General features: G+C 44.5%; 1 protein-coding gene across 1 annotated transcript; it reads left to right on the forward strand.

The window, feature by feature from the left end:
• Positions 1–335: 335 nt before the first annotated feature.
• On the forward strand, positions 336–27,775 carry P2RX4 (purinergic receptor P2X 4). The gene is made up of 12 exons (XM_043977995.1): positions 336–549; positions 8,702–8,849; positions 17,076–17,147; positions 17,293–17,365; positions 18,110–18,206; positions 21,381–21,461; positions 21,877–22,018; positions 22,282–22,418; positions 24,853–24,946; positions 25,072–25,137; positions 26,108–26,203; positions 26,952–27,775. The coding sequence occupies exons 1-12, from the start codon at positions 416–418 to the stop codon at positions 26,979–26,981; spliced, it is 1,170 nt and encodes a 389-aa protein (XP_043833930.1). The 5' UTR covers positions 336–415; the 3' UTR covers positions 26,982–27,775.
• Positions 27,776–27,933: the final 158 nt, after the last annotated feature.

Here is a 27,933-nt window from a genome sequence, read left to right on the forward strand (position 1 = left end):
TTCGAATTCTGCCACTGACATAAGCGGGAGTGTGATCCCGGGTGGGTCACTTTCAGGGGCTCCAGGAAATTTTCCAGGGTGTCAGTTCCAGGCGAGTTGCTAGTCAGGTCAAACCCCACTTCACCCCTTGCCCCTAACCCAGAGCCGCCTGAGGACCCCCGGGGAGGGAACTTCCTCGGGTTCTCGCGCTCCGCGCGTCCACGTGGGCTCAGGCTCGCGCCCCACTCCGGGTCCGCGTCTACGCGGGCGACGGCGGCCGCAGCTCCGGCTCCGGTTCCGGGTGCGGGGCGGGGTGCTGGGCGGAGCTGGCGAGGCCTTTTTCCCGGCCCCGCCCCGCCCCGCTCGCCCTGCGCTCGGTTCGGCCGCCCCTGCCGGAGCCTGGAGACTCGGAGCTCGGCCTCGAGCCCGGCGGGCCATGGCGGGCTGCGCGGCTTCGCTGTCGAGCTTCTTCTTCGAGTACGACACGCCACGCATCGTGCTCATCCGCAGCCGCAAAGTGGGGCTCATGAACCGCGGCGTGCAGCTGCTCATCCTCGCCTACGTCATCGGGTAAGCGCGCGCCCCGGGGCCGAGGCGTGACTGCTCGGGCGCGCGGACCCCCGCTGTGGGCGCGCGCCGCCCCGGGGACCAGGTGGGGCCGCTCAGGCGCGCGACCACCTCCGGAGAGACCATATGGGACCAATCAGAAGGGCTCTGCGCCCTGGGGAACCACCCGGGACCTGGCCCGAGGGCGCCCCCTAACCGCGTGCCCCGGGACCTGTCAGGAGCGTGCGCCCGCTGGTCCGGGGGAGGAGCGAGCCCTGCGGACACGCGAGACGGGGAGGAGGGGAAGGGGTTAATGCGGAGCGTACTGGCCACGCCCCCTGCGGCAACGCGGGGCGGGGGGGGGCCGGTGCTCCCGCCCTCGGGTGCTCTTCGCTTCCCCTGGGCTATCGTGCCTCGAACCGGCCAATCACGAGGGGGCGGCCCCGGAGGAAGCGAGAGCCCTGGGGTGCGATAACCGGCGGTTTACTGGGGAGCAGCGATGCTTTTGGGGGGCTAGCTTGGTGCAGTAGCGGGCATGGGAGCTGCGAGGGGCCGAGGACCCTGCGCCGAATTTTCCCACTGCCCCCCACCCAGCCTTGAGTCCCCACGTGCCCTGGGGTTATACAGTCCAGCCCGCCCCCCAGCCTCCCTGCCCAAAGCTTCATCCTGCCCCCTTCCCCCTCCAGATCTCCTCCTGTACACCCCCTCGGCCTCAGCCTCAGCTTTGCCCTAGCTGGACTGACGCGTATCATCAGCTCCCATCTTATCTCGCCACCAGATGCCGAACCCCCTTCAAAGTTATTCTAGGCTTTGGCTTTTGTTTTTGCCATTCTTTCTCCTGCCCTCCCCCCATGGCTCCCCCAAATTTGTGTCTTCAGGCTTGAGCTGTTGCTCACCTCCACCCTACTTAGCCCCTGAACTACTGATGTTCATGAGGAACATATGAGGGAATCAGGAAACACATAATTATTAATCTCTTACTGTGTGCTTATGTGTGTTCCAATCCAGCCTCAGACACTTACTAGCTGTGTGACCCTGGGCAAGTCACTTAATCCCCTTTTGCCTCAGTTTCCTCATCTGTTAAATGAACTAGAGAAGGAAATGGCAAACTGCTCTAGGATCTTTGCCAAGAAAACCCCAAATGGGGTCACCAAGAGTCGGACAAGACTGAACATGTGCCAGGCAGTGTGCTAACCTCCAAGGGCAAAAAAAGAGGCCAAAAGACAGTCCCTGCCCTCGAGCAGTTCAGTCCAATGAGGGAGACAATTTTCAAACAACTATGTAGGAAGGAGCTCTAGACAAGATAAATAAGAAATGATCAACAGAGGGAAGACACCAGAATAAAGAGGGATTGGAGAGGCTTCCTGGAGAAGGTGGGGTTTTAGCTGGGACTCAGCCAAAGGTTGAGATGAGGAGGGAGCAAATTCTAGGCAAGAGGGACAGCCAGTGAAAATGCCTGGAGCCTAGAGATAGAGTGTCCAGATAACTCTACTGCTGGGTTTAGGGGCCCAGGCTGGGAGGCACCTTAGGATGAAGACCCAGGCATTTAGCACCTCTGTCTTTCCCCAGACCCAGCAGGGAAGCAGCATTTCATAAGCCAGCATTGATATAGCACTTTAAAGTTTGCAAAGTAATACACCAATATTACCTCATTTCATCCTCACAACAACTTTGGGAAGTAAATGTTATTATTATCTCAATTTTACATATGAGGAAACTGAGGCAGTGTGAGGTTAAAGTAACTTGCTCAGGGTCACACAGCAAGTAAGAGTCCCGAGGCTAGATTTGCATTCCGGACTTCATGACTCCAGGATCAGTTCTTTCTGCATCACCTAGCCTAAACCTGAGCAGTTTTGTGGGTGATGTGTGGCGAGGATCCTATTTTATAACTATTTTCTCCCCTCAAGGATTTGAAACTCATACAAAAGATTTCTTGACTCCTCTGGTAGTATCTCCGGGCATTTAGCTATCACTACTTTTCTTTTTTGTAGGGTTTTGTCTGACATTTTAAATTGTTCCCCAGTGCCCATGCACCCAGTCCTCCCCAACCAAGGCTACATGATCCGGGGAATGGAAACTGGGCCCTCTACATCTTATCTCCACCCTACTTAGAGGCTGTGGGTCGCTTTGAGGTGCCCAGTAAATATTTGTACAGTGAAAGAATGTCTGCAACCCAGTAAAATCTGCTTTCTGGTAGAGTTAGGAAATTAAAGCGATCTTGCCTACTTGGCTCTGAGACAACTCATTCCATCAACAAGCACTTATCAAGTTCTTGGCACTGTACAAAGTTCTGGGAATACAAAGAAAGGCAATAGACAGTCCCTGCCTTGAGGGAGCTCTCTCTTCAACTGGGAAGTCAGTGTGCAAACGGCTGCAGAAAAAGATACAGAAGATAAAGACAAGATATAAACAGGATAAATTGGGGGTAATCTCAGAGGGACGGGCGCTGAAATTAAGAACTGGGAAAGGCTTCTTGTAGAAGGTGAGATTTTAGCTGAGAACTGAAGGAGGCCTGCAGGGGGGGTGAGGAGGGAGAGAATATGAAGTATGAAGGACAGCCAATAAAATGCCAGGAGCAGCAAAAAAAAAAAAAAGGGAGTTGGAGTGTCTTGGTCAGGGAACAGCAATGATGCTTGGCACAGTGCCTGACACGTAGTAGGCATTTAGTAAATGTTTATGGATGGATTGATTGTTACTAGATTGGTGAAGGGAAATAAGATGCAAGAAGACCAGAAGGGATTCTAACTTTGAACCTGGAGGTGATAGGGAGCCATCAGAATTAATTGAATAGGAGGGTGGTGATGTGATCAGCTCTGCACCTTAGGAAGCTCGCTTTGACAGTTGAGTAGAAGATAGACTGAAGTGGGGAGAGACTCAAATCAGGTAGAGAGGCCTGCAGCTACTGCAGAGGTCCAGACATGAGGTGATGAGGGCATCTACCAGGTGTCGGTGTCAGAAGAGAGAAGCAATGGTTTAAGAGATGTTCTAAAGGGACTTGACAGCTAGTTGGACATGGGCAATGATGCAGACTGTGCTACAGACGGAACTTTTCCCATTTTTCTGGTGAATATTGGTAACATCTCTGATCTCTAGCTGGGAGGACCTGAGTTCAAATTCAGCCTCAGACACTTACTAACTGTGTGACCCTGAGCAAATCACTTAACCCCAGTTGCCTCAAAAATAAAAGTATCTTAGGGGGGCGGCTAGGTGGCACAGTGGATAAAGCACCAGCCATGGATTCAGGAGTACCTGAGTTCAAATCCGGCCTCAGACACTTGACACTTACTAGCTGTGTGACCCTGGGCAAGTCACTTAACCCCCATTTCCCCGCAAAAACAAACAAACAAACAAAAAAACCAAACAAAAATAAAAGTATCTTAAATTTAAGTTATTGCCAACACTGTATGTGTCCGTTTCTGAAGTTCCTTCTTCTTTCTCATATATCTATGTTTATAATGTTTTGTTTCTATTGCCATTCTTTTATTTTCTTGCATCACTATCACTCTCCACCCCCAATAATTCTCCTGAGCAAAAATAAAAGCCTTCCCTTGTAACAAGTATAAGCAAAGTCACCTGTCAGTCATATTCAAAAATGTGTACTTCATTCTGCATCCTTAGTTCATCACCTGTCTGCCAAGGGATGGGAAGCAGGTTTTATCCATCTTCAGGAGCGAGAGAAATAAATGATTAATAATCAATATCTTGAGGGGCAGCTAGGTGGCGCAGTGGATAGAGCAGCAGCCCTGGAGTCAGGAGTACCTGAGTTCAAATCTGGCCTCAGACACTTAACACTTACTAGCTGTGTGACCTTGGGCAAGTCACTTAACCCCAATTGCCTCACTAAAAAATAATAATAATAATCAATATCTTGGAGGACGCAGTGATCTCCTTTTCTTTCTACCCATCTCCTTGAGAGACTTCATCAAATCTCCCCGTCTGGGTCAGATCCAACCCAAGCTCACAAGGAATCTTAGGTGGAGACAGATCTGTCTATCTAGATGGCCAAAGGCTTCTCTGTCCAGTGTGGGGGTCACAGGGTCCCCTCATTGAAGAGGGGACCCTTTGAATTGACAGCCCAAGGCTCTCTATCCTGGGGTCAATTCTTGGTCCCATTGACTACCTACTGTTTCAAGGGTATATAAGCTCTGTACCCCACCCCTAAGGGGTCTTTGGTCTGAGAGAGATGACCATAGACCTCATTTTATTCATAACTCGCTGGCTCTATTAATAAAATGATTAAATTGATGAGATACTATGCCTCATATTTTTAATCGCCACCTGAGTCATGACTGGTCTTTGCATTGATCAGTCCCTTAAGTCTTTCACAGATGTTTACCTTATTATAGACATTGTATAAAATGTCCCCCTGGTTCTGCTCAAATCATTCATACAACTTTTTCCAGGTGTCTCTAAATCTGTTTCCTTTGTCATTTCTTACTCTGTTCCATTAAATAATATTCCAATTCTATTCCAGAATATAATTGCAAAAATTCCATTCTGTTCACATATTTAGGAATCATGTATTTACATCTGTATCTCCAGTGCTGGGAACGTAGTAGGCACTTAATAAATGCTTGTTGATCAGTTGACTTGACATAAATTGTTCAGCTAGTCCCCAAATGAGGGGCACCCGCTATTTTTCAAGTTTTTCCCCATACCAACCAAAAAGTGCTATTTATAAACATTTGTGGGCATATGGGGTCCTTTTCCTCTGCCTTTGATCTCTTTGGGATAAAAGCCTAACAGTGAAATAGAGTTTAGTGATAATCCCAAATTGATTGGACCAGTTCACAGCTCCATCAACAGCGTATTAAGTCTGCCTGCCTCTCCCTAGCCTCTCCAACCATTGTCAGATTCTCTTTTGGGTCATCTTTGCCAATCCGATGGGCTTGACATGGAACTTCAGAGTTTTAAAAATATGCATTTCTTATTGGGGACTTGGAACATTTTTTCATATGGCTGTTGATAATACATCTCTTCTTTTGAGCACTGAGTATTCATAACCTTTGACTGGTTTTTTTTCCCTTTTTTTTTTTTTTTGTGGGCAATGGGGGTTAAGTGACTTGCCCAGGGTCACACAGCTAGTAAGTGTCAAGTGTCTGAGGCCGGATTTGAACTCAGGTCCTCCTGAATCCAGGGCCAGTGCTTTATCCACTGCGCCACCTAGCTGCCCTACCTTTGACTGTTTTTTAACTTTTGGAGAATGGTTCTTCTTAGTACATGATCAAAAAATTCCATATATATTTGTATTCAGACAAAAAGTAGTCATTTTGAGGTCAGTGAACAAACGATCTTCAAAATGAATTTCCCAGACCCAGATCATTTTCAGTAGCCCATCATATGATATGGCCCAGGTCTGATTGATTTGAGGCCCTGTGTTCTGAATTATATTTTGACTATTAATTGGCAATTATAAAATAGTAATGTTCTTACCCAAACCCAGCAGGCATCTCCATTCAGCTGAAACTCATTCTGAGGTTTAACTGGTAGAAATAACCCAGAAAGAGAAACAAAATAGAAATCCCTATCGGTATTTACAGAATTAGGAGCAGAAAGTTCTCTTGTCGACCTTAAAATATTTACTGATGTCTTTTTCATCTACTCTCAATCTTTTTGTTATGCCCCACTGCAAGTCCTTATGGTTGTCAAAGAAAAAAAATAATAATATTGTACTCTGCGGTTTTAAGCACAAACCTGCCAGAAACAATGTTTATTCATTTATCATCCTTCTAAATTCAAGCATTATTCTGCCTGAGAGAAAACCACCCAAAGTGACAGAGTCCATCATTCTTTGATATCTCTTCCTCATAAGACATTTTGAAGTAACATTTCAAGAGTTCCTGAACAAGGAAATTTCGCAATATGATAAAACACAAGTTACCAACTTCAGGATATGAGAAAAGTTAACATTTTGGTTCATCAGTCTAGAACAATGGTCACTTAATCTTGAAGAATCATTTTCCTAAAACTGCTCAGTTTCTCTAAAGATTTCTCTCTTTTCAAGGTGTTCTCCCATCCCCCAACTGGTCACAAGTGACCAGGAGTAACTGTGAGTGTCCCCCAAGCTTCATCCTGGGTCATCTCCTCCATCCCTCTAGACTTTCCTTGGTAATCTCATCATTCCCCATGGATTCAATTATCATCTTTTTGCCTTTGGTTCTCACCTCTTTTTATCCAGCCCCAACCTCTCTCTTGACCTCTGGTCTTGAAATACCAATTGCCCATTGAATATTTAAGTCCTAGAGGCATCTCAGACTCAACATGTCCAAAACAGACCTTATTATCTTTTCCCCAAACCTTTCCCTCTTCCAGACTTCCCTATACCTGTCAAGGATCTCACCATTTTCTGATTTCCCAGGCTCCCTACCTTGGTGTATAATCATCATAACACTCACCCTACATTTTCAGTCTGTCACCAAGTTTTGTCATTTCTACCTTCATAATATGTCTCCTATACCTCTCCTTCTCTGCACCCCCACAGTCCATGCCCTGTTACAGGCAGGCTCTCATGACCTGACAGCTGAGCTTAACACCATAGCCTTCTGGTTGGTTTCCTGATCCATTCTGATGGATCCTCCACTCAGCTGCTGAGCCCTACCATGTCACCTCCTCCCCTCATTAAACTCCAATGGCTCCCTATTACCTCCAAGATCAAATATAAAATCTTGTGGCTCTTAAGCCCTTCACAACCAGACCTTTACCTATCCTCCTCTCAAGACTCTGTGAACCAGTGACACCATCCTTCTTGCTCTTCTTCACACAAGAGACATCATCACCCAATTTTATAAATTTTCACTTGTGACCCCTATAGCTGGAGCTCTTTCCCTCCTCACCCTTCAGGTAGTGGAGCTACTGCTGAGGTGGATCGATCCAGGGCCTCTACCCCTTTACCCTTGTCCTAGAACCATCCAAATTACTTCCAGGTCATAGACCTTTCCTGAGCTGACCAGAGATTGGGGCAGCAGCTCTTGTTTTGAAATCAGCAGTTAGAGATTGATTGATAAGAGTTTCTCTTTCAGATTAGTTGAAAGCTTTCAAGATTAGGATAATTTAAAAATACTTAATATTTCTAAAGCCTGGCAGTAAGCATTTATTAAGTGCCTGCTATAAGCTAAGAAAGGCAAAAGGTAATTCCCTGCCCTCGGGTTGCTTACAGTCTAATTGGGGGGACAGCCTGCAAGCAACTATGTTAAATAAAATATAGACGGAGGAGGGTGGGTAGTCTAAGGCATTGGCAGAGGGGAGTAAAAGGGAAAGAACAGGCATTTATATGGTGCCTACTAGATACCAGGTACTGTGCTAAGCACGTTTTACAAATATTTTCTCATTTGATCCTTACAACAATACTTTGAGGTGGGTGCTATTATTATCCCCATTTTACATCTAAGGAAACTGAGGCAAATGGAGTTTGGGGTTTGTTTGTTTGTTTTGTTTTGTTTTTTAGTGACTTGCCCAGGGTCATAGAGCTAGGTATCTGGGGTCATATTTGAATTCAGGTCTTCCTGAATTCTTCTAAGCTCAGTGTTCTATCCACTGGGCCACCCTGATACTTCTGGGGAAGGTTATAAAGTACTTTAAAAGCCAAGCAAAAGGGGCAGCTAGATGGCGCAGTGGATAGAGCACTGGCCCTGGAGTCAGGAGTACCTGAGTTCAAATCCGGTCTCAGACACTTAATACTTAACTAGCTGTGTGACCCTGGGCAAGTCACTTAACCCCAATTTCCAAGCAAGGGGCAGCTAGGTGGTGCCTGGAGTCACCTCTACAGTCACTTCCCAGCCATCCTTAATCCATGCCTCTAGAATTGCTTCTCCCACTACCAGCTTCCCTTTATGTGTCATCTCCCCTGCCCCCATTAGAATGTAAGCTTCTGGAGGGCAGGGACTGTCTCCATTGCGCCCATTTGTATCCTCAGGACTTGACACCTATAAACACTTCCTCCATCTGTGTAGAAAACAATTCTGGATTCGCAGTGAAAAGACCTGGAATTCAAGTGCAGCTTTGCTATTTATGTCACTCCCCTTCTCATTTCATTTTCCCATCTGTAAGACAAGTGGCTCTGGACAGATGATCTCCGGGGTCCCTTCTGACCCTGAATCTAAACGACATAACAGCATATAGAAAACACCAGCCCCCACTGTACAAAGACCCACTGTATAATCCACTTTCTGTCTTACAGGTGGGTATTTGTGTGGGAAAAAGGCTACCAAGAGATGGACTCAGTTGTCAGTTCCATTACCACAAAGGTGAAAGGCGTGGCCCTGACCAATACCTCTGACATGGGGCTCAGGGTCTGGGATGTGGCGGATTATGTGATCCCTGCTCAGGTAGGTTTTCACGCTTTGTCCCTTTCACATGTTCATGACTCATCTTGGGGCCTCACACTTATTGGCTTTGCAGCTGTGTTTAATGGTTATTGCACTCCTGGCCACTCTTAAGTTCCTGCTGACAAAACTTCTTTTTTTTTTTATCTAGACATGTGATTTTATTAATGGGTGGGGAATTCCTGATGTGGAAATCTGCTTCTACTGTTGCAAATCAGTAACTTAAAAAAAAAATTATATATATATATAAATAAAACTTAGAGCAAATCAGTAACTTTTTTTTTTTAGTGAGGCAGTTGGGGTTAAGTGATAACTTAGAGCTCCCAGCAGTCAGAGAGTTTAAATGAATATGTGTCAAGGGCAGGATTTGGACCAGTCTTCCTGACCCAAAAGTGTCTGTTTGTCCACTACAGGCACAACAAACAGCAAGTTTGAGTGGTCATTGAGTGTCTATCTCAGGAAGTTTGTTTGGATAATAGGGTAATCCTTATTGTCAGTTCCTCAACTACAAATCTTTAATGGCTAAACAGCAACTACAACACTTAGAGCCAGACATATTGAGAGAGGTCAAGATGTCAGGCACTAAGAAACATGAAAACTCTTGTGCTTTGAGTTTATTTAGAAATGACAGAAAGCTCATCTTCTATGCCTAAATTGGTACAATGTTGTTGTCATTGTTCAGTCATTTCAGTCACATACGGCTCTTCATGACCCCATTTTTGGAATTTTCTTAGCAAAGATACTAGAGTGGTTTGCCCCTTCCTTCTGCAGTGGATCATCTTTTTAAAAAAATTTTTTTTTTTTTTTGGTGATTTGCCCAGGGTCACACAGCTAGTAAGTGTCATGTCTGAGGTTGGATTTGAACTCGGGTCCTCCTGAATCCAGGGCTGGTGCTCTATCCACTGCGCCACCTAGCTGTCAGAAGTCTTCACTATGATCTGTCCGTCTTCAATAACCCTGCACAGTATAGCTCATGATCTCACTGAACCCAAGCTCCTCTGCCAAGACAAGGCAATGGATAAAGGAAGGGAGTCCATGGTCAGTGAAGCTCTCAGTTGGTACAACTATTCTGTAAAGCAATTTGGAATTAAGCAACTAAGTGACTAAAACTTCTATAACCTTTGACCTAAAGGTTCCATTGGCTAGGCACATACCCCAGAGAAGTCACTGACAAAAGGAAAGTCTCCAAAAATATGGATAGCAACCTTTTTCATGGAAGTCAAGATGCCCATCAGCTGGAGAAATGCTAAACAAAATCATGATACATAAAAATAACGGAATGGAACTAGACTGTAAGAAATGATTGCAACCATGTAACAGGAAAGAATGACCACCGCAAGACAATAGAAAATTAATGTTGTGGGAATATAAAAAACAAGCATGACCCCAAAGGCTCCCTTCTACTCCTTGAAGAGGTAGGGGAACCACAGGTGTGGAACATTGCATTTAATATCAGATTTTTTTGACATACTGATTGGTTTTACTGATTTTTTTTCCTCTTTCCTCATGGTGGTGATGGGGGGGGGGGGGGGAGTGAGGGTTAAATGACTTGCCCAGGGTCACACAGCTAGTAAGTGTCAAGTGTCTGAGGCCAGATTTGAACTCAGGTCCTCCTAAATCCAGAGCCAGTGCTTTATCCACTGAGCCATCTAACTGCCCCACTTTCCTCATTAAAAAAAAAAAAAAAAAAGAATTGTTATAAGGTGCAGCTCTGGAGGGAAAGAAGGAGGAAGGATACAGAGGGAAATGTAGGCAGTGTAAAAGCAAAATATATCAATGCTTTTATAAAAAATAAAAATAAAAAGCCTGTATGAGCAAAAGGCAAAACAGAAGAAAGTTGTTCCTGTCCAGGGACTGGCTTTCCTAGGCTATGATCTCTTAAATAGCTAGAGTGAAAATCCTAAAGTAAACATTGACAGTTCACAACTTATAATGACTATTATCTCCTCCTTAGAACAACAGAAACTTGAACCTCTTACTCCATATGGCTTATATCACAAGTGTGACCAAATAGAGATAAACTGCCATACTCAACTCCGGACTGCGAGGGAAGAATTGGGGGGGGGGGGGAGACACAAGGATCTGGACCCAAGAATTTATCCGTGTGGATCTATCAAATCATAAGTTGCCAACACATATCTTAGATCCCGTGGGAGACTTAAAATTGTACAAAGAAAAATATACAACAGTAATCAACTTGGAATCTCGCAGATCCCCCCACCTTCAAGCTTTCTTAGGAATAGGAAGCTATTGGTCCTCCTGATGGAATAGCTTTTATCTGAGGACCCCCCCTGGGGAGTGGCCAGTCTCATCACCTGGTTAGATACCAGAGAATTAATTTTTTGGCCACAGAAACTTTTTTTTTTCTACAGAAACTCTTAAAGGTGAGAGGGATATGGGATTCCAGTCATTTGGGTAGTAGCCACCCAGATGAAATCATAGATCCTTCAAGTCAGTCGGTCAGTTGTAAGGCTCCAGAAAAGGGAAGAGAAGTGTTCTGTGAAGGAAATTAAAATAAGTAGTATGGTTAGTTAGATGGCTGTGGCATCCATAGATCACAATGTTTCAATGAGAACTCAACTTTCTCTACAGATACAGTAACTTACCTTGAAGGTGCCATGAATAGCACAGTGCCTGGAATGTAATAGGTTCTGAAGAAATGATCGTTGACTTAATTTGACTGTGGTCTGCTTCTGAGAAGATAAGACTCTACCATGTCTCCTTATTGAAAGGCAGCAGGGGATAATGAGTAGAGTGCTAGATGTGGGGTCAGGAAGACCTGGGTTTGAGTCCTGCCTGTGTGACCCTGAGCAAGTCCCTTTATCTCAGAACTAGAGGATAAAATAAAGATGATAATATAAATAAAATATAAATTCTATATTCTATATAAATGTATAAATTAAATATTACAAATGATAATATAAATATAAATGTAAAATAGAGATGATAATACCCATAGTCCCTAGGAGGGTTGTGAGGGTCAAACGGGTTAGTGTTTGGAAGGTGCTTTGCAGACCTTAAATTGCTATAAAAATGGCTATATCCTATCATTACTAGTATTACTATTTTTATTATAGCTATTCTAAAGGGGCAGCTAGATAGCGCAGTGGTTAAAGTACTGGCCCTGGATTCAGGAGGACCTAAATTCAAATCCGACCTCAGACACTTGACACTTACTAGCCGTGTGACCCTGGGCAAGTCACTTAACCCCCATTGCCTGCAAATAAATAAATAAATGAATGAATAAATAAATAAATAAATGAATGAATGAATGAATGAATGAATGAATGAAGAGATAGATAGATAGATAGACAGACAGATAGATAGATAAAATAAAGTAATACACAGCCATGGAGCCTTCTATGAACTGTGGTGCCTATGGGTTATAGAAAGACTCTCCCTTCTTGAAGGGATTAAATTAAATTCATTGGCTTCCCCACAATTAAACTTTAAAAGTTGGATCTGGGGAGCAGCTAGGTGGCGTCGTGGCATCGTGGATAAAGCACCGGCCTTGGATTCAGAAGGACCTGAGTTCAAATGTGACCTCAGACACTTGACACTTGCTAGATGTGTGACCCCGGGCAAGTCACTTAAACCCCATTGCCCCACCAAAAAAAAAAAAAAAGTTGGATCTGCACACTTTCTCTTTCTCTTCTACCTACTCCTAGCCCTTGTATTTCTTCTTTGCCTACACTTATTATAAGCTTCTATTTGTACTGAATACGATGCTAATCCTAACATTAGCTCTTGCTTCTATCCTGATTGAGCTGTGTGGGATATTAGAGGCAGCCTGGGGTAATGGCTGGAGTTCCGGGCTTGGAATTAGGGGGACCTGGATTCAAAGCCTGCTTCTCAGACTTACTAGTTGTGTGACCTTGGGCAAGTCACTTGTGCTAGTCCCTAATACTAGAAGGAGGAGGCTCCCAAGTGGAGTAAACCACATCCTGATGCTTGGACCCTGGTGGGCTCCTGAGGCTGATGACTCTGTCTGCCTCTGTCCAACCTGGGAGCCAGGAGTGGGTAGAGCTTTACAATTCAATTCTCACATGCAGAAATGTGTTTAATGTGATTCTACATATATAACCTATATCAGATTGCTTTATGTCTCGGGGAGGGGGGAGGGAAGAGAGGATGGGAAAAAAATTGTAGCTAAAAATCTTATGAAAATAAATGTTGAAAACCATCTTTACATGTGACTGGAGAATAATAAAAATGCTTTTATGATAAAAAAAAAAAGCAATTCAATTCTCTTCCTCTGTCCTGCAATCAGTCACACAAGGTGTTCATTCCAAATTAAATTCCACAAACCTTTATCAAGTATGTGCAAAGCACTGGGCTGGCCAGAGGGGTAGAGAGATGGGAATGATATGTACACAAACAAATATGACGCAAAGTAGAGTGTGAAAGAGATCAGGCCCGATGTTCTTGGAAAATTTGAGCAGGGAGGAAAAAACACTTTCAATTTCAAAATTCAGTTTTAGATCAAAAGGGCTTCTTAGAAAGATCACATGGGTCGGCCAGTGCTGAAGTCACAGACCCCTTTAGTTGACTGTGTTAGGAAAGGCCACTTGCTTTAACTGGCAAGAACTAAAGGATGAGTCCATCACTATCTCCCTCACTTGAGGGCTGGGACTGACCCCTCCAAAGCAGAAACAGAAAGGGATAGAGAACTAGTAATATCACCAGGGAGCCTTTGGCATGATGGTCTTCAGAGGATGGCAGGAGAAGTTGGCCCCGGTGATCTTTCAAGGGGTTGGCTGTTCCCCCAGACTTAAGGCTGCACAGAGCTCTCATTGAAACTCTTAGATCCATTTTCTAGGAAGCCTGAGCTGTCCCAGGCAGTTCAGGATCAATCAGTCAATCAGTTAACATTTATTAAAAACCTACTATGTGCCAGGCATTATTTTAAGAACTGAGGATACAAAGAGACAATCCCTGCCCTCAGGGAGCTTAAAATCTAATGAAGGAAGCAGCATGCAAACAAGTGTGTGTGTAGTGTGTGTGTAGAAGGAGAGAGAGAATACACTAGAACTACATACAGAGTAAACAGGAAATAATTAATAGAAAGAAAGCACAAGAATTAAGAGAGGTTAGGGAAGGCTTCCTGAAGAGAGTGGAATTTTAGTTGGGACTTAAAGGAGGCCAGGGATGGAAGCATTTAATAAATGCTATTTCACTCACACAGTCACTCATTCATTCATTTATTCATTCAACTAATGTGGAATGAAATCTTATTGTTGTTCCTTTGTTTCAATTGTGTCCGACTCTTCATGGTCCCTTTTGGGGTTTTCTTGGCAAAGATACTGGAGTGGTTTGTTGTTTTCTTCTCTGGCTCATTTTACAGATGAAGAAACTGAGGCAAACGGGGTTAAGTGACTTGCCCAGGGTCATACAGCTAGTAGTATCTAAGGCCAGATTTGATGTTTTCTTGGCAAAGATACTGGAGTGGTTTGCCATTTCCTTCTCCAGCTCATTTTACAGATGAGGAAATTAAATAAATAAACAGAACCAAAAGAACGAGGTGTGCAGGGCAGAAGTTGGGGGGTATACTAAGCACAAATGAATGAATAAATTTTAAAAGCCCTTAAGCACATACGCTGTGCCAAGCACTGTATGTACAAATACATAAGTGAAGACAGCCCTTGACCTACAGGTCTTATATTCTCTTTGCGCATGCATAGAGGGGTGACCAAGGAAGAGCATTTTGGCTGGAGGTTACAGAGCGGTGGAACCACAGGTGTATACAATGGCACGCCCTTCCCAGTAGTGGACATTAGACCAGTTTGATGATTATCACTCCAGAACTGGAAAGTGGAGGGTACTTATTCAGCTGCAAAGCAGATAGTGAGAAGAGGTCACTGAGTCAAGTGAAGCTTAGCTAACACCCATCTAGGTATCAGAGGCCAGGTGAGGGACCCAACAATCAAGGTAACACTTCACTCTTCCCCAGGGCAGGAATTTGAGTCCTCTAGGGTTTGTATTTTTATCAAGGCACGAGAATGGTCAGTAAGTAAAACAACCACGGTACAGAGAGCTTGTTAGACAGAGAGAAACTAAGCCTGGAAAGCCAAAGGATTTTCAGGATTATGTTTCACATATATCTTCATCTCCTTTTCAGTTTCTTTGGGGAAAGTGGCGCAGTATAATGGAAAAGGTATTGACAGCTAGGTGGCGCTGTGGTAGACACTCGCTAGCTGGGCAAGTCATTTAACCCTGTTTGTCTCAGTTTCCTCATGTGTAAAATGAGCTGGAGAAGGAAATGGCAAATCACCCCAGTATTTTGACAAAGAAAATCCCAAATTGGGTCACAGAGAGTCAAACGTGTCTGAAATGACTCAACAGCAACAATATAAGGATTGACCCAGAGGTGTTTAAAGTAAGCCCTGAAACTCCTCCTGCATTCCTTTGCCTACCCTAAAGGCAGTTTTCAGTGATAGGCAAGGGTGTCATATCTCCAAAATGTCTGCCATGTTATTTATAGAGTTCTTTTCAAAATGCCTTCACAGCTATTGTTTTCCATTTGATTCATAATGTCCAGTTTGTGTAAAATAAAATGCCATTAGATTGTTTTCCTGCATGTCAGTTCAATTCTGCACTAATGTATTGGGCACCTAGATGCTGTTAACCCCCATGGCCTCTGCCCTCAGAGAGTTTATGTTGTTATTGTTCAGTCATTTCAGTCGGGTCTGACTCTTCGTGACCTCATTGGGGGTTTTCTTGGCAGAGATACTGGAGTAATTTGCCATTTTTTAGTCTTGCTTTAAAAGCAGACTTTTAAATTACTTATTTTATCATTTTTTTAAAAGTTTTTTAGGGGCAGCTAGGTGGCACAGTGGATAAAGCACTGGCCCTGGATTCAGGAGGACCTGAGTTCAAATTCGGCCTCAAACACTTGACACTTACTAGCTCTGTGACCCTAGGCAAGTCACTTAACCCTCATTGCCCCACCCCCCCACAAAAAAAGATTTTTAGTTCTGAATTCTCTCCCTCCTTCTCACCCCTTCCCCACTCATTGCGAAGGCAAGAAATGTGATATCACTTATGCATGTGAAGTCATGTAAAACATATTTTCAATGTCAGACATAAAAAAAATGAAAAGGTTATACTCCATTCTGCATTCAGGCTCCATCAGTTGTTTCTCTCATAGTGGAGAGCATTTTTCATCATGAGTCCTTTAGAATTGTCTTGGATCATTGTATTACTCATAACAGGTAAGTCATTCAAAGTTGATCATTGTACAGTATTGCCATTACTATATACATTGTTATCCTGGGTCAACTCACTTTGTTTTGCATCCATTCTTTTTACACACACACACACACACACACACACACACACACACACACACACACACTGAAAATATCATAAGATATACTGTGAACGTGCTTAAATGCCTAAAGAATGAACGGTACAGACCTATCCTGTGTTTATTTGGACCTGGCAAAGATGAGCAAAGACTCAATGCCAGACACACAAATGTGAATGAGAAGAGTGAATTTCAAACCCCTATTTCATTGGATGAAGGAAAAGACTTTCAGACCTTTCTTGTGGTAGATCAGACGCTTGGCTAGACTCCAACCTGACGAAGAAAACACAGACTTTGATCCTACCTTCACTCTACCACCAGGAATCTTGTACCACGAACATTAAATAGGTTCTGTGAAGTGTACTCAAAAGGTTGGACAGAGTTGGAGGTAGAATATCCAAAGAAATGTACAAATTGTGAAGAAATTCCTTCACATTTCACCATGTTGGTCATGATGACTGATCAGCACTGAGCCTAGGCATGTGGGTGCCTGGGGTGAAGGCTTATACAAAGAAGCAACAGCTTGCTTCTCCAAAAGTAGAGGTGCCTTTGTTTTTGTTTGGTTTTGTTTTTTTGGCGGGGTTTGCAGGGCAGTGAGGGTTAAGTGACTTGCCCAGGGTCACACAGCTAGTAAGTGTCAAGTGTTTAAGATTAGATTTGAACTCAAGTCCTCCTGAATCCAGGGCCGGTGCTTTATCTACTGCGCCACCTCACTGCCCCCATAGAGGTGCCTTTGTGAAGCCACTTTGGTGTTCCATTCTTGTAGAGCCCACCAAAGTGACTTTGGAGTGGGGTGCTTTCCAATATGGCCCTTGGGAGCAGCCCATACTACTTAAATGGGTGGTTGACCCTTCCTTGTGTGTCCATCAGTGTGGCCAGTAGGTGTTATCACCATCCCTGTCTTTCCTTGTTCTGTTTTACAGCAAGAGAACACACTGTTTGTCATGACCAACATGATTGCAACCTTGAATCAGAGACAGAGCACCTGTCCCGAGGTAAGCGTCCTTGAGGGACAAACCAGTCCTTTTCCTTATTCCTCCTTCTTTTGAGCACCATGGGTGCGAGAATGTGGGTTCTGGCTGTGGTTTCAAAAATAAACCCACATCGGGCCTTATTTTTACTCATTTCTGTCTTCTCCAGCTTCCAGATGCGAAAACTACGTGTAAATCAGACGATGACTGTGCTTTTGGCTCCGCCGATGTCCACGGCAGTGGTATGTATGGGCTTATCTCCCGTGGTCTATTTCATAGAACCCATTTGATGTTCTTAGTGTAAGATTCTTGGCGGGAGAATGCCAGCAGGCTCAAAGTCCATGTTTTCTTTGTCAGCTCAGATAATAGCCAAGTGTTTGGTTGGAACAGCAGGCGCTAACACTCTCAATCTGACCTTCTGTAGTGGGGAGAGTGGGCTTAAGTTTATAAGACCTTTAATAATATATTACTATAATCATATAATCATATATGTTCATTGTTATTATTATTATATTACATATTATTAAGGTTATTATTTCAGTGTGGGATTATCCTTCTCTGGTAGAAAAAATTCAAAGGAGTCAAACTCTTTAGGATTCCCTAAGTATATCTTATAACAAGACTGGTCCTCAAAGAAATAACTAACTCTCTTGTGAGACCACTGATCTTATGCTGTTATGTGGATGGGCTTCATGCCAATGCCCAAATATTTACAGGTTAAAGTAGCTGGGTTTGTAAGCAAGGGAAGATTATCCTTGATTAAGGTGCCCATGAGAGGCAGCTAAGTGGTGCAGTAGATAGAGCACCAGCCCTGGATTCAGGAGGACCTGAGTTCAAATCCGGCCTTAGACACCTAACGATTACTAGCTGTGTGACCCTGGGCAAGTCACTTAACCCCAATTGCCTCACCCAAAAAAAAAAAAAAAAGGTGCTGTCTACACTGCAGCGAGGTGCTTGACTCCTTGTTCCTCCTTGTCTTGCTGTAGGAGTGACAACTGGAAGGTGTGTAAACTATAATGCTCACGTGAAGACATGTGAGGTGTTTGGTTGGTGTCCAGTGGAGAACGATACTTATGTGCCCCGGTGAGTCATAAGAGATTGGCCCAGATCTAGGGCTCAGGAAAGGTCAGAGATCATAAACCTTGACTTTTAAGGGAGGAGTTTAGTTCCATTCAACAAATATGTATTGTGCTAGACTGTGTCCCCAATGTTTCCTAGAGGTTGCCAAGGCAGCATTTCGGGATAGGGAAGGGAAAATGACAGGGCAAGAGATCCGGGAATGTTTTAAGCTGGAAGGAGCCTTGGATCTTCTGGTCTAATCTGCTCACTTTACAGATAAAAGAGAGATGGAAAGTTGTCCTTTCAGGGACAAAAACTTAACCAAACCAGTTCATGAGGGAAAGGTTTTGTGGCTAGACAAAAAATAATTCCCAAGGTAAATGGCTGGAATTTTTAGTGAACAGTGAACCCAGTAAAGAGTCAAAACAGTTACATGGTAGCTTCAAAGAAAAGAAAAAGCTAATGAGCAGGGTTTTTTTCAGAACGATAATTACCCAACCATGTCTCCCCCGTCTTATACTTTGATTTTTTGTACCCAGGTATAAGTTTTTACATTTATACCTACTGAATTTTATCTTATGAGGTTAAGCTCTTAATCCATCAAGATCCTTTCGGATCCTGACTCTGCCACCCACTGAGTTAGCTCTTCCCTCCCTCCTTGGTGTCACCTGCAAACTTGGTGAGCAAGCCACCTCTGCCTTTATCCAAATCTCTGATAAAAATGTTAAGCAGCAGGGCAGTTAGGTGGTACAGTGGATAAAGCACTGGCCTTGGATTCAGGAGGTCCTGAGTTCAAATCTAGCCTCAGACACTTGACACGTAATAGCTGTGTGACCCTGGGCAAGTCACTTAACTTCATTGCCTCACCAAAAAAAAAGAAAAGAAAAATGTTAAGCAGCACAGGGACATAGATCTCTGGGGCACTCCCCTAGAGACTCCCTGGAACATTCCTATTGAAAAATTAACAATTGTCTGAGTGCAACTATCCAACCAGCTCTAAATTCAGCTAATGACACTGTCATGTAATCCATATATCTCCATCTGAAGAGTACAAGGGAGGTACTTTTACCAAAAGCTTTGCTAAAATCAAGATCAGCTCCATACCCAGCTTTCTTCTTACCAGCTAGATTAGCAGTCCTCTTGAAAAAGGAATTGAGATTAGTCTAACTCATCCTGTCCTTGGCAACGCCCTGCTGGCCCTTGGTACCCCCCCCCTTTCTCTTCTCCATATTTGATAAACTCTTTTAATGATCTGTCCTAGAATCTTCTCAGGAATAAAAGTGAATTACCTCTAGTTGACAGACTCTATTCTCCCCCTTTTTAAAAACCGGGACATTTTCCCCTTTTCCAGTCTTTTGGTGCCCCCTCCCCCTTTCCATGATCATTCAGGCATCCCTCCCATCAACCAGTTCTCCCAGGACCCTAAAATATAGTCCCAACCTTGAATTCATCATGGGCAGGTCTTTGGGCTCTTATTCTCTCATCACCTGTCTTGGGTATTAGCTCTCTGTTACTCTATCTTGTCCTGCTATTTCCCATGCAGAGGCCTTCCTCTCAGGCAGAGAAAGGAAGCACTGAATAGATCTCTCTGTCATCATCAGTTATGGTCGCACCCGTGCCAAACAAAGGTCCTGGGCCTTCTTTAACGATCCTTTTTCTCCCAGTGGAGTCTTTTTCAAACCCTTCTTGTTGTCCTCAGCTTCCCTCCCCAAGCTTAGCTCATTCGGAGTTTTAGCATTCCTGCCACTGTTTTTACGGGACCATGCCTGGCTCTTACTGTCATCTTGTGGCTGGGCCTTGCTTCCATCTTCTCAGTGTAGCTTTCAAAAATCCTAGATAGATAGATAGATAGATAGATAGATAGATAGATAGATAGATAGATAGATAGATAGATAGATAGATAGATAAAAGGTTGATAGATGACAGATAGAGATGATATATATAGTGTGTATGTATGTATATGTATGTGTATATGTATGTATTTGTGTATGCAAGTTTGGATCTGTGTATGTATAAATATATGCACACGTGTATATATGCACATATATACATAGGGATAGATCAATATAGATAGCTATGTCTGTCTCTATTGACAGATTATAGGTAGATAGATAGATGAGAGATAATAGATCAGTCGACATTATTCTCTTAAGATATCCCATTTTTGGGGGCAGCTAGGTGGCGCTGTGGATAGAGCAGCGGCCCTGGAGTCAGGAGGACCTGAGTTCAAATCCGGCCTCAGACACTTAACATTTACTAGCCGTGTGACCCTGGGCAAGTCACTTAACCCTCATTGCCCCGCAAAACAAAACAAAACAAAACAAAACAGGTTGTTGGCTTTTAGAAGAGGGAGAGTTCTAGTTAATTGAAGCAAATATGTGGTTAACTGAAGCCCTATGTCACCACTCTGTAGTGTTTCCATGCCAGGCTTGTGATCTATCTCCCAAAATTACTCGGTTTTCCTTTTTGTCCAGGTGGGATATTCCAATGACAAGATGACCTCACTTTTTCCTTCCATCGACCCTAACTTAAACATTCTCTGAGATAGTTCCCCTCTCTGGTTTCCAGACTTGCTCTTCTTAAACTACACGTCTACCTTCTCCAACTCCCTTTCTCCTCACTTCTTTCTTTTGAATAAACTTTACCATCCGTGGCTATGTATGGTCCCATTATAGGTCTCATCCCATCACGTCTGAGTGATAGCTACAAGGTCAGATTTGCCCCTTGTGTTAGGGCCAATAGTTCATCTTGTTTCCTAAATTATGGCCTTGTGCCTAGATGCTTGTGGAGGCTTTGGATTTTACTATTAAGGGCTCCTTTCCCCCATCTTTCTAGTCTTCTTATACATTATACCATCCCCTCCCCCTCCAACATACTCTTAGATCCAGTGACACTGGCCTCTTGGCTGCTGCTGTCATGTGACTCTCCATTTCCCAACTCTAGGCATTTTTCCCCTGGCCGTCCCCAATGCTCTACCCACTGCACCACCTAGCTGCTCCACTCTCATAAACTAGGAAACCTCCACATTGGATTGAAAATCCCCAAGCTTAGCGGCCTGCTTTGTGCAACTGGAGGCAAAGGGTCTCTTCCTGTTTGGGAGGAGGGGAGGGGAGGCTAACATCACTTGAAGTTGCGATTGATCCTGTTTACATTTGTGTGTGTGTGTGTGTGTGTGTGTGTGTGTGTGTGATATTTCAGACCTGCCTTTCTGAAGGCCGCAGAGAACTTCACCCTCTTGATCAAGAACCACATCTGGTATCCCAAGTTTAATTTCACCAAGTAAGTATTGGGATCTTCACTACAATCAGCTCCTGATGCCTGAGACCCTGGGCTCTTTAGGTTGTGCCAGCCATCTACATGCTGTGGCCAGGCCTCCGAAACGGCAAAGGTCCAAGGGGAGACCGTGCCCATCGTTAGCTAGGCTGGTCCTCTAAATTCAGAGGAGGCTCATCACCAGGGGCTTTGCCACCAGGGGTGATTTGGGGTGTAGGGGAGGCAAACTGTCTCCTAAGACAGGTGAGTCGCCTGTTGACACTGATGGAGAGAGATAGAGTCATGAATTCTTGAAGCACATCTTTAGGAAGAGCGCATGTAGCTTGACCAGTGTCTTGGAGGAATTCTGTCTGTCTGTAACCATTTCTCCCTCTCCCCTTCCTCCCCTCCGCTTCTCCCTTTTGCCCCCTCCCTGCTACAGGAGAAACATCCTTCCCAACACGAACGCCACCTACCTCAAGTCATGTATCTATGATGCCAAGACAGACCCATTCTGCCCCATATTCCATCTTGGCAAAATAACAGGAAGTGCAGGACAAAGCTTCCAGCAGATGGCTGTGGAGGTGAGTGGTGGCTTTTGTTCATGCCCTTCTAGCATGACTCCATCAGGAAAACCTTCCTGGGACTGATAGCCACTCTCTACCTAGTCAACTGCAACTGCTCAAAGGTTCCATATAACTCTTCAGTCGCTACTGCCTTTTAAAAAGTATTGATTTTTTAAAAGAGATTGGATGGCCTCGATGCATCGGCCTCCTTCTGAGGCTCACTCTGGCGTGAGCTTTCCCACTGACTGACCCCTAACATTTTCTTGCTTTGGAACATGCAGGGAGGCATCATGGGCATTCAGATCAACTGGGACTGCAACTTGGACCTGTCCGCTTCCCGCTGCTTGCCAAAGTATTCCTTCCGGCGCCTTGACAACCAGGATTCCGACCACAATGTCTCCCCCGGCTATAACTTCAGGTGGAGGGGATTGTGGGATGTGTTACTTATTTTCTTGGTCTGGGGGCTGAGGAGAGGACAGACATGACCCATCAGCTGGGATTAAGAAATACCGTCCAGGGGCAGCTAGGTGGCACAGTGGATAGAGCACTGGCCCTGGAGTCAGGAGGACCTGAGTTCAAATCCAGCCTCAAACACTTAACACTTACTAGCTTTGTGACCCTGGGCAAGTCACTTAACCCCAATTGCCTCACCAAAAAAAAAAGAAAGAAAGAAAAGAAATACCATGCATTTCTAATGCCTGTGTCTTTTGAAAACCAGGCCATGGGGCAGCTAGGTGGCACAGTAGATAGAGCACCGGCCCTGGAGTCAGCAGGACCTGAGTTCAAATCCGGCCTCAGACGCTTAACACTTACTAGCTGAGTGACCCTGGGCAAGTCACTTAACTCCAATGGCCTCACTAAAAAAACACTAAACAAAACAAAGAAAACCAGGCCAAACACAGCACTGGGCTAGGCCCAGCATCCTGCAAACCAGTCTATAAAAACTGCTGTAGATAAATCCAGGCTGAGTTTAGTACATGTGTTTAGAGGGTTTGTGGAGTAAGGGGTAGGCTGAGACTTAATCAGAAGGCATGAGGTTCGAATCTTACCTGTGTCTTGAGGACAGGTCACTTCATTCATTTGAGCCTCATCTCTGCCTCGTAAAATGGAGTAGAGGGATTGAAGGTTCATCACCTCTACTGTGTCCTGGACCCCTTGGGCAGATGGTTGGGGCAAGTGTGTAGACCCTTGCTCAGAATAGTGATTTTTAAATGTATAACATAAAATATGTAGGATTATTGAGAAAAGCAATTATGAAAGGCAGTTATACTCACGGCTCAGTGGTCACCAGGGCTAACAGCACACAGGGGTTAACTCTAGGGGGTCCCTGGTGGTTATCTCGCTATTTTTGGTAATGGAGTGATCGAGCTAGGTATTTTTGTTTTCCTCTCCCTTTCTGAAACAGCACAACGTGGGCATATGTAAGTTTTGTTGGTTTGGTTTTTCCAGCTTCCCATTTTTTGCATGCAAACTATATCAGAGGCCTTGCTAGAAAACGTCTCCTGGCCTTCTCAAAGTATTCTGTGCTGTGTGGTCTCCCTCTTGTGGTGAATCATCTGCTTAGGCTGAGCATCCAATGGGAAAAAATCCTCCCATACAATAATGGCCCAACAGCAGACTCTGCCTTGTGATACCGTGTGCATAAAGTACAAATGAACTTGCATGTATCCCAGCAGGGGGCAAGCCGGCTCTGTGGACCGACCACACCTGTGCCCAATTTTCAGAATAGTTGGGTGGCGGCCCACCAGCTCAGTCTGTGGCCATGCAGGAAAGACTTCCTGAGTGCATGGCACCAAGCCAAGAGCCAGAGCACAATGAGGAGACCAAGACCTCATTTTCCAACGAGCCACAGGCAGTCACTGCCCACAAGCCTCCATTTAGGAGTGGGGCACCTGATGCCTCTAGCATATCCACAAGCCTTCAGTCAATGGCTTTGCCCCTTCCCCCCTTTTTTTTCCTCAAAAATAAAGGCCATGAGGTGTTGTTGGCTTCTTGAATAGGTCATCGCACATAAGTGCAGAGGTGCGTGGCTGCTTTCTGCTGCTGCTGAGTGAAGATTCCACATAACTGTCCAGTTGCTTCTTCCTTTTTTAAGTGGCCAGGTGGCCTTACTATTTAGAAATAACATTCAATGGCAAATGAATAGCACAGCCAGAGTTGAAACAGGGCCATGCATGCAGTAGGTACTTAATCAATTGAATTAGTTTGAATCTTACACACCATGATGAGAACAGAGGAAAGGCACTATCTGATGCCCAAGTATTGGAACACTCGCCCTTGTAAGGAAAGGTTTGTCCTGGTCTTTTAGGCAGATTTAGAAAGAAAACGGGCAGCTGTGTGGCTCAGCGGATAGATTACTGGGCCTGGAGTCGGGAAGATTCATCTTTCCAAGTTCAAATCCTTGACTTCAGACACTTACTAGCTGGGTGACCCTGGGCAAGTCACCTAACCTTGTTTGCCTCAGTTTCCTCATCTGTAAAATGAGTTAGAGAAGGAAATGGCAAACTGCTCCAATATCTTTGCCAAGAAAACCCCAAATGGGTCATGAAGAATCAGACACAACTAAAACAACTGAGCAACAAGAAAAAAAAACACTCTTAACTACCTGAGAATGGACTCAACTCTCTTCATTCATTTGTCAAGTCCCTATGATCTGCCTAGTGTATGCAAGGCACTGACTCTGCTGCATGATGTTGTAACTTTTTAAAACTGATTAAATGGCGCTCACTGCTGCTTATTAACCTACTAATTGGCATGAGCAAATTGAAGAGTCCCAGAGTTAGTGAAGAGGCTGGGGATCAATTCTTCTAGTATCTGTAAGGCTAGGCTAATACATCCTATTTCTTTCCCAGGTTTGCCAAATACTATAAGGATGCAAATGGCATGGAGGCCCGCACACTCATCAAGGCCTACGGCATTCGTTTTGATGTCATTGTCTTCGGAAAGGTAGCGTCCCAATCCCTCTCCTGTCTCAGCTGGTCTGAAGTCAAGCACCAGCCAACTGAAGAGATTTTAACCCACCTTTTTCTCTTCTTCTCTCAACCCAATCTCAAATGTTTCTCATTTGTCAGGCTGGGAAGTTTGATATCATCCCTACCATGATAAACATTGGCTCTGGCTTGGCACTGCTTGGAGTGGTAAGACACCTGTATTTCATATATGCTGACCACAGTGGGGGGGGTATCCCAGAAGCCAACGACACTGTAATCACTGAGCCCCTTTAGAGCTAAGGGACTGACCCCATACCTCTGCTCTTAATCTTCTGTTAAGCTTGCTTCTCCTTCTCTGCAACAAAGCTGGGTACCTAGTCTCCTTCCCAGAGGTGCTGTCATCAGGTTGGGAACCATCCTGAAGTAGAAAGAGCTACCTCGGAAAGGAGAGAATTCTTTATCCCTGGACATCACCAAGCACAGGGTGGATGACTATTTGTTAGGGTTTTTTGGTTTTTTTGTGAGGCAATTGGGGTTAAGTGACTTGCCTAGGGTCACACAGCTAGTAAATGTAAAGTATCTAAGGTTGGATTTGAACTCAGGTCCTCCTGAATCCAGGGCCAGTGCTGTATCCACTGCACCACCTAGCTGCCCTGACCATCTGTTAGGGATGTTGTGGACAGGATTGCTATGGATTATACCTGATGGTCTCTGAAGCCCTTTTTGTCTATTAGGTCTTATTACAAATTCTCTGACCTGTCCTTTTGAGATGAGATTTTAGGGACTACAAAAAGCTGGGTTACTTCACTGCAGATGAGTAGGGAGCTGGACTTGGAGTCTGGTGGATCTAAGTGTATCCCTGCCTTGCCCATTTCCAGCTGTGGTATGGTTGTTGTTCAGTCATGTCCAACTCTTCATGACCCTGTTTGGGGTTTTCTTGGCAAAAGACACTGGAGTGGTTTGCCATTTACTTCTTCAAAAATCACTGACCAGGGGCAGTTAGGTGGTATAGTGGATAGAGCACTGGCCCTGGAGTCAACAGGACCTGAGTTCAAATCCGGCCTCAGACACTTAACACTTACTAGCTGTGTGACCCTGAGCAAGTCACTTAACCCCAATTGCCTCACCAAAAAAAAAATCACTCTGATCTTCTGTTATTTCTTTATTGTCCATCCAGGCCACAGTCCTGTGTGACATTATAGTCCTGTATTTCATGAAAAAGAGGTTTTACTACCGAGAGAAGAAATATAAATATGTAGAAGACTACGACCAGGTAATTGGTCCCTTCTAAACTCACAGGAAAAACGAGCTGAAACAGACTCTTGCTTTCACCTTTAGGCACTTAGGAGAAGAGAAAAATGATATGGGTAATGACTCAATTTTGATGACCATCATAGTGAGGGCTCCCAAAGTGAATGAATAAATGAAGAGAAAAATGTTTTTTAAGTACTTACTAAGTACAAGCACTGTGTTAAGTGTTGGGAATGCAAATGCAAAAGCAAAGGCAGGCTCTGCTGTCAAGAAGCTCATATTCTTAAAGAGGAAACAGCACACTGGAAGGGGGGCGGGGAGTGGTGGCCAGGGAGGGACATTTTAGTCCTGAAATTTACAGGGGGGATGATTGGAGCCATTGGAGACTAGATTGGCACGTTCCATCCAGGAACAGTGGAGTGGTGGCCAGGGAGGGACATTTTAGTCCTGAAATTTACTGGGGGGGATGATTGGAGCCATTGGAGACTAGATTGGCACGTTCCATCCAGGAACAGTGGCAGAAGTGATTATGGTTCCTAATGTCTCGAGGGAGAAGAGAAGGTGACCAGGCAGTTCATGAGGTTATCAAGGAGATGATGGGTGAATAGAAAGTAAAATAAACTACAGCTGGGGCTAATAAGGCCAGAATAACCTACCCAGAATCAGAGCCATACACAGGCAAAAGATGCGCCATCACAGTAGCACATTCAGAGCAAGCCCACAGGGCCAACACCTTTGCTAAGTGCGAGTCACTTGTCTTTCTTTTTCAGGGGCTCACCGAAACATTTAGAACTGAATAATGCAGTTAGCCATGTGACGTCCAGGACCAGATTTGGCCCGATCCTTGCACTGCCCTAGGAGGACTCACCTCTGCAAGGAAGGAAAAATCAGCTGCCCTCAGGGAGAAGGCTGGTCCTCCTCCAGCAACCTCAACTCACTGCTTACTTCTGGGTCTCCAGCATTGCTCTCCTAAGAGTGACATGCTGGGTGTTTATTTGCCCAGTAAATGGGTTGTTCCTTGGTTCTGTTTTGCTGCTTAGGTTTGACATTCCTTTAAGTTATAACAGAAAATGGCCTGAAGGCTGTTGGCCCTTTCAAAGCACAGTAACAGCGATGCTTCTTGTGGGACACTGGATAATCCTTTTCCATTGCTACTTCCATGTTTTCTTTCCTTCAAAGCGTTGAACTACCTTAGCCTCTGAAAAAGGCCCCATTCTCCTAGTCTCTGACAACCACATCTCTTATTCTTTTTTTTTTTGTGGGGCAATGGGGGTTAAGTGACTTGCCCAGGGTCAAGTGTCTGAGGCTGGATTTGAACTCAGGTACTCCTGAATCCAGGGCCAGTGCTTATCCACTGCGCCACCTAGCTGCCCCCCTACATCTCTTATTCTAAACACAAGTTTCACTACTTTTGAGGGAAAGATCACCTGAGAGCATGGTACCCAAGATTATAGGGTCCCTCGAGCTGTTCAAAGCTCACTTCTTTCCTATGAGCCAGAGAAATCGTCCACACTATGATGATGTATATTTAGGTATATTTCTCCTTATTCTGATTCCTTTGTTAACTAAAGACCTAAAAAAAAATAAAATGAATTTGATCTATTTTATCAGTTGTCCGTATTGTGTGACTGTAGGCTAAAGCTTCCACAGGATTTAGAACAGGAATAAATCATAGTAGAAATCTTAGTTGAAATGAATTTAATATCATTGTTTGGCAGATGTGGAAACTGAGGCCTAGAACAAAAGAAATGA

Source organism: Dromiciops gliroides, chromosome 1 (genome assembly GCF_019393635.1).
Source record: "Dromiciops gliroides isolate mDroGli1 chromosome 1, mDroGli1.pri, whole genome shotgun sequence".
NCBI classification, from domain to species: Eukaryota; Metazoa; Chordata; class Mammalia; order Microbiotheria; family Microbiotheriidae; genus Dromiciops; species Dromiciops gliroides.

What these genes read in the sequence shown, in the direction of transcription:
- P2RX4 (XM_043977995.1), top strand. Translation starts at nt 416, where the DNA reads ATGGCGGGCTGCGCGGCTTCGCTGTCGAGCTTCTTCTTCGAGTACGAC. An exon ending in ATCCTCGCCTACGTCATCGG is followed by an intron (nt 550 to 8,701) that starts GTAAGCGCGCGC and finishes TCTGTCTTACAG; the next exon opens with GTGGGTATTTGTGTGGGAAA. An exon ending in ATGTAGAAGACTACGACCAG is followed by an intron (nt 26,204 to 26,951) that starts GTAATTGGTCCC and finishes TTTCTTTTTCAG; the next exon opens with GGGCTCACCGAAACATTTAG.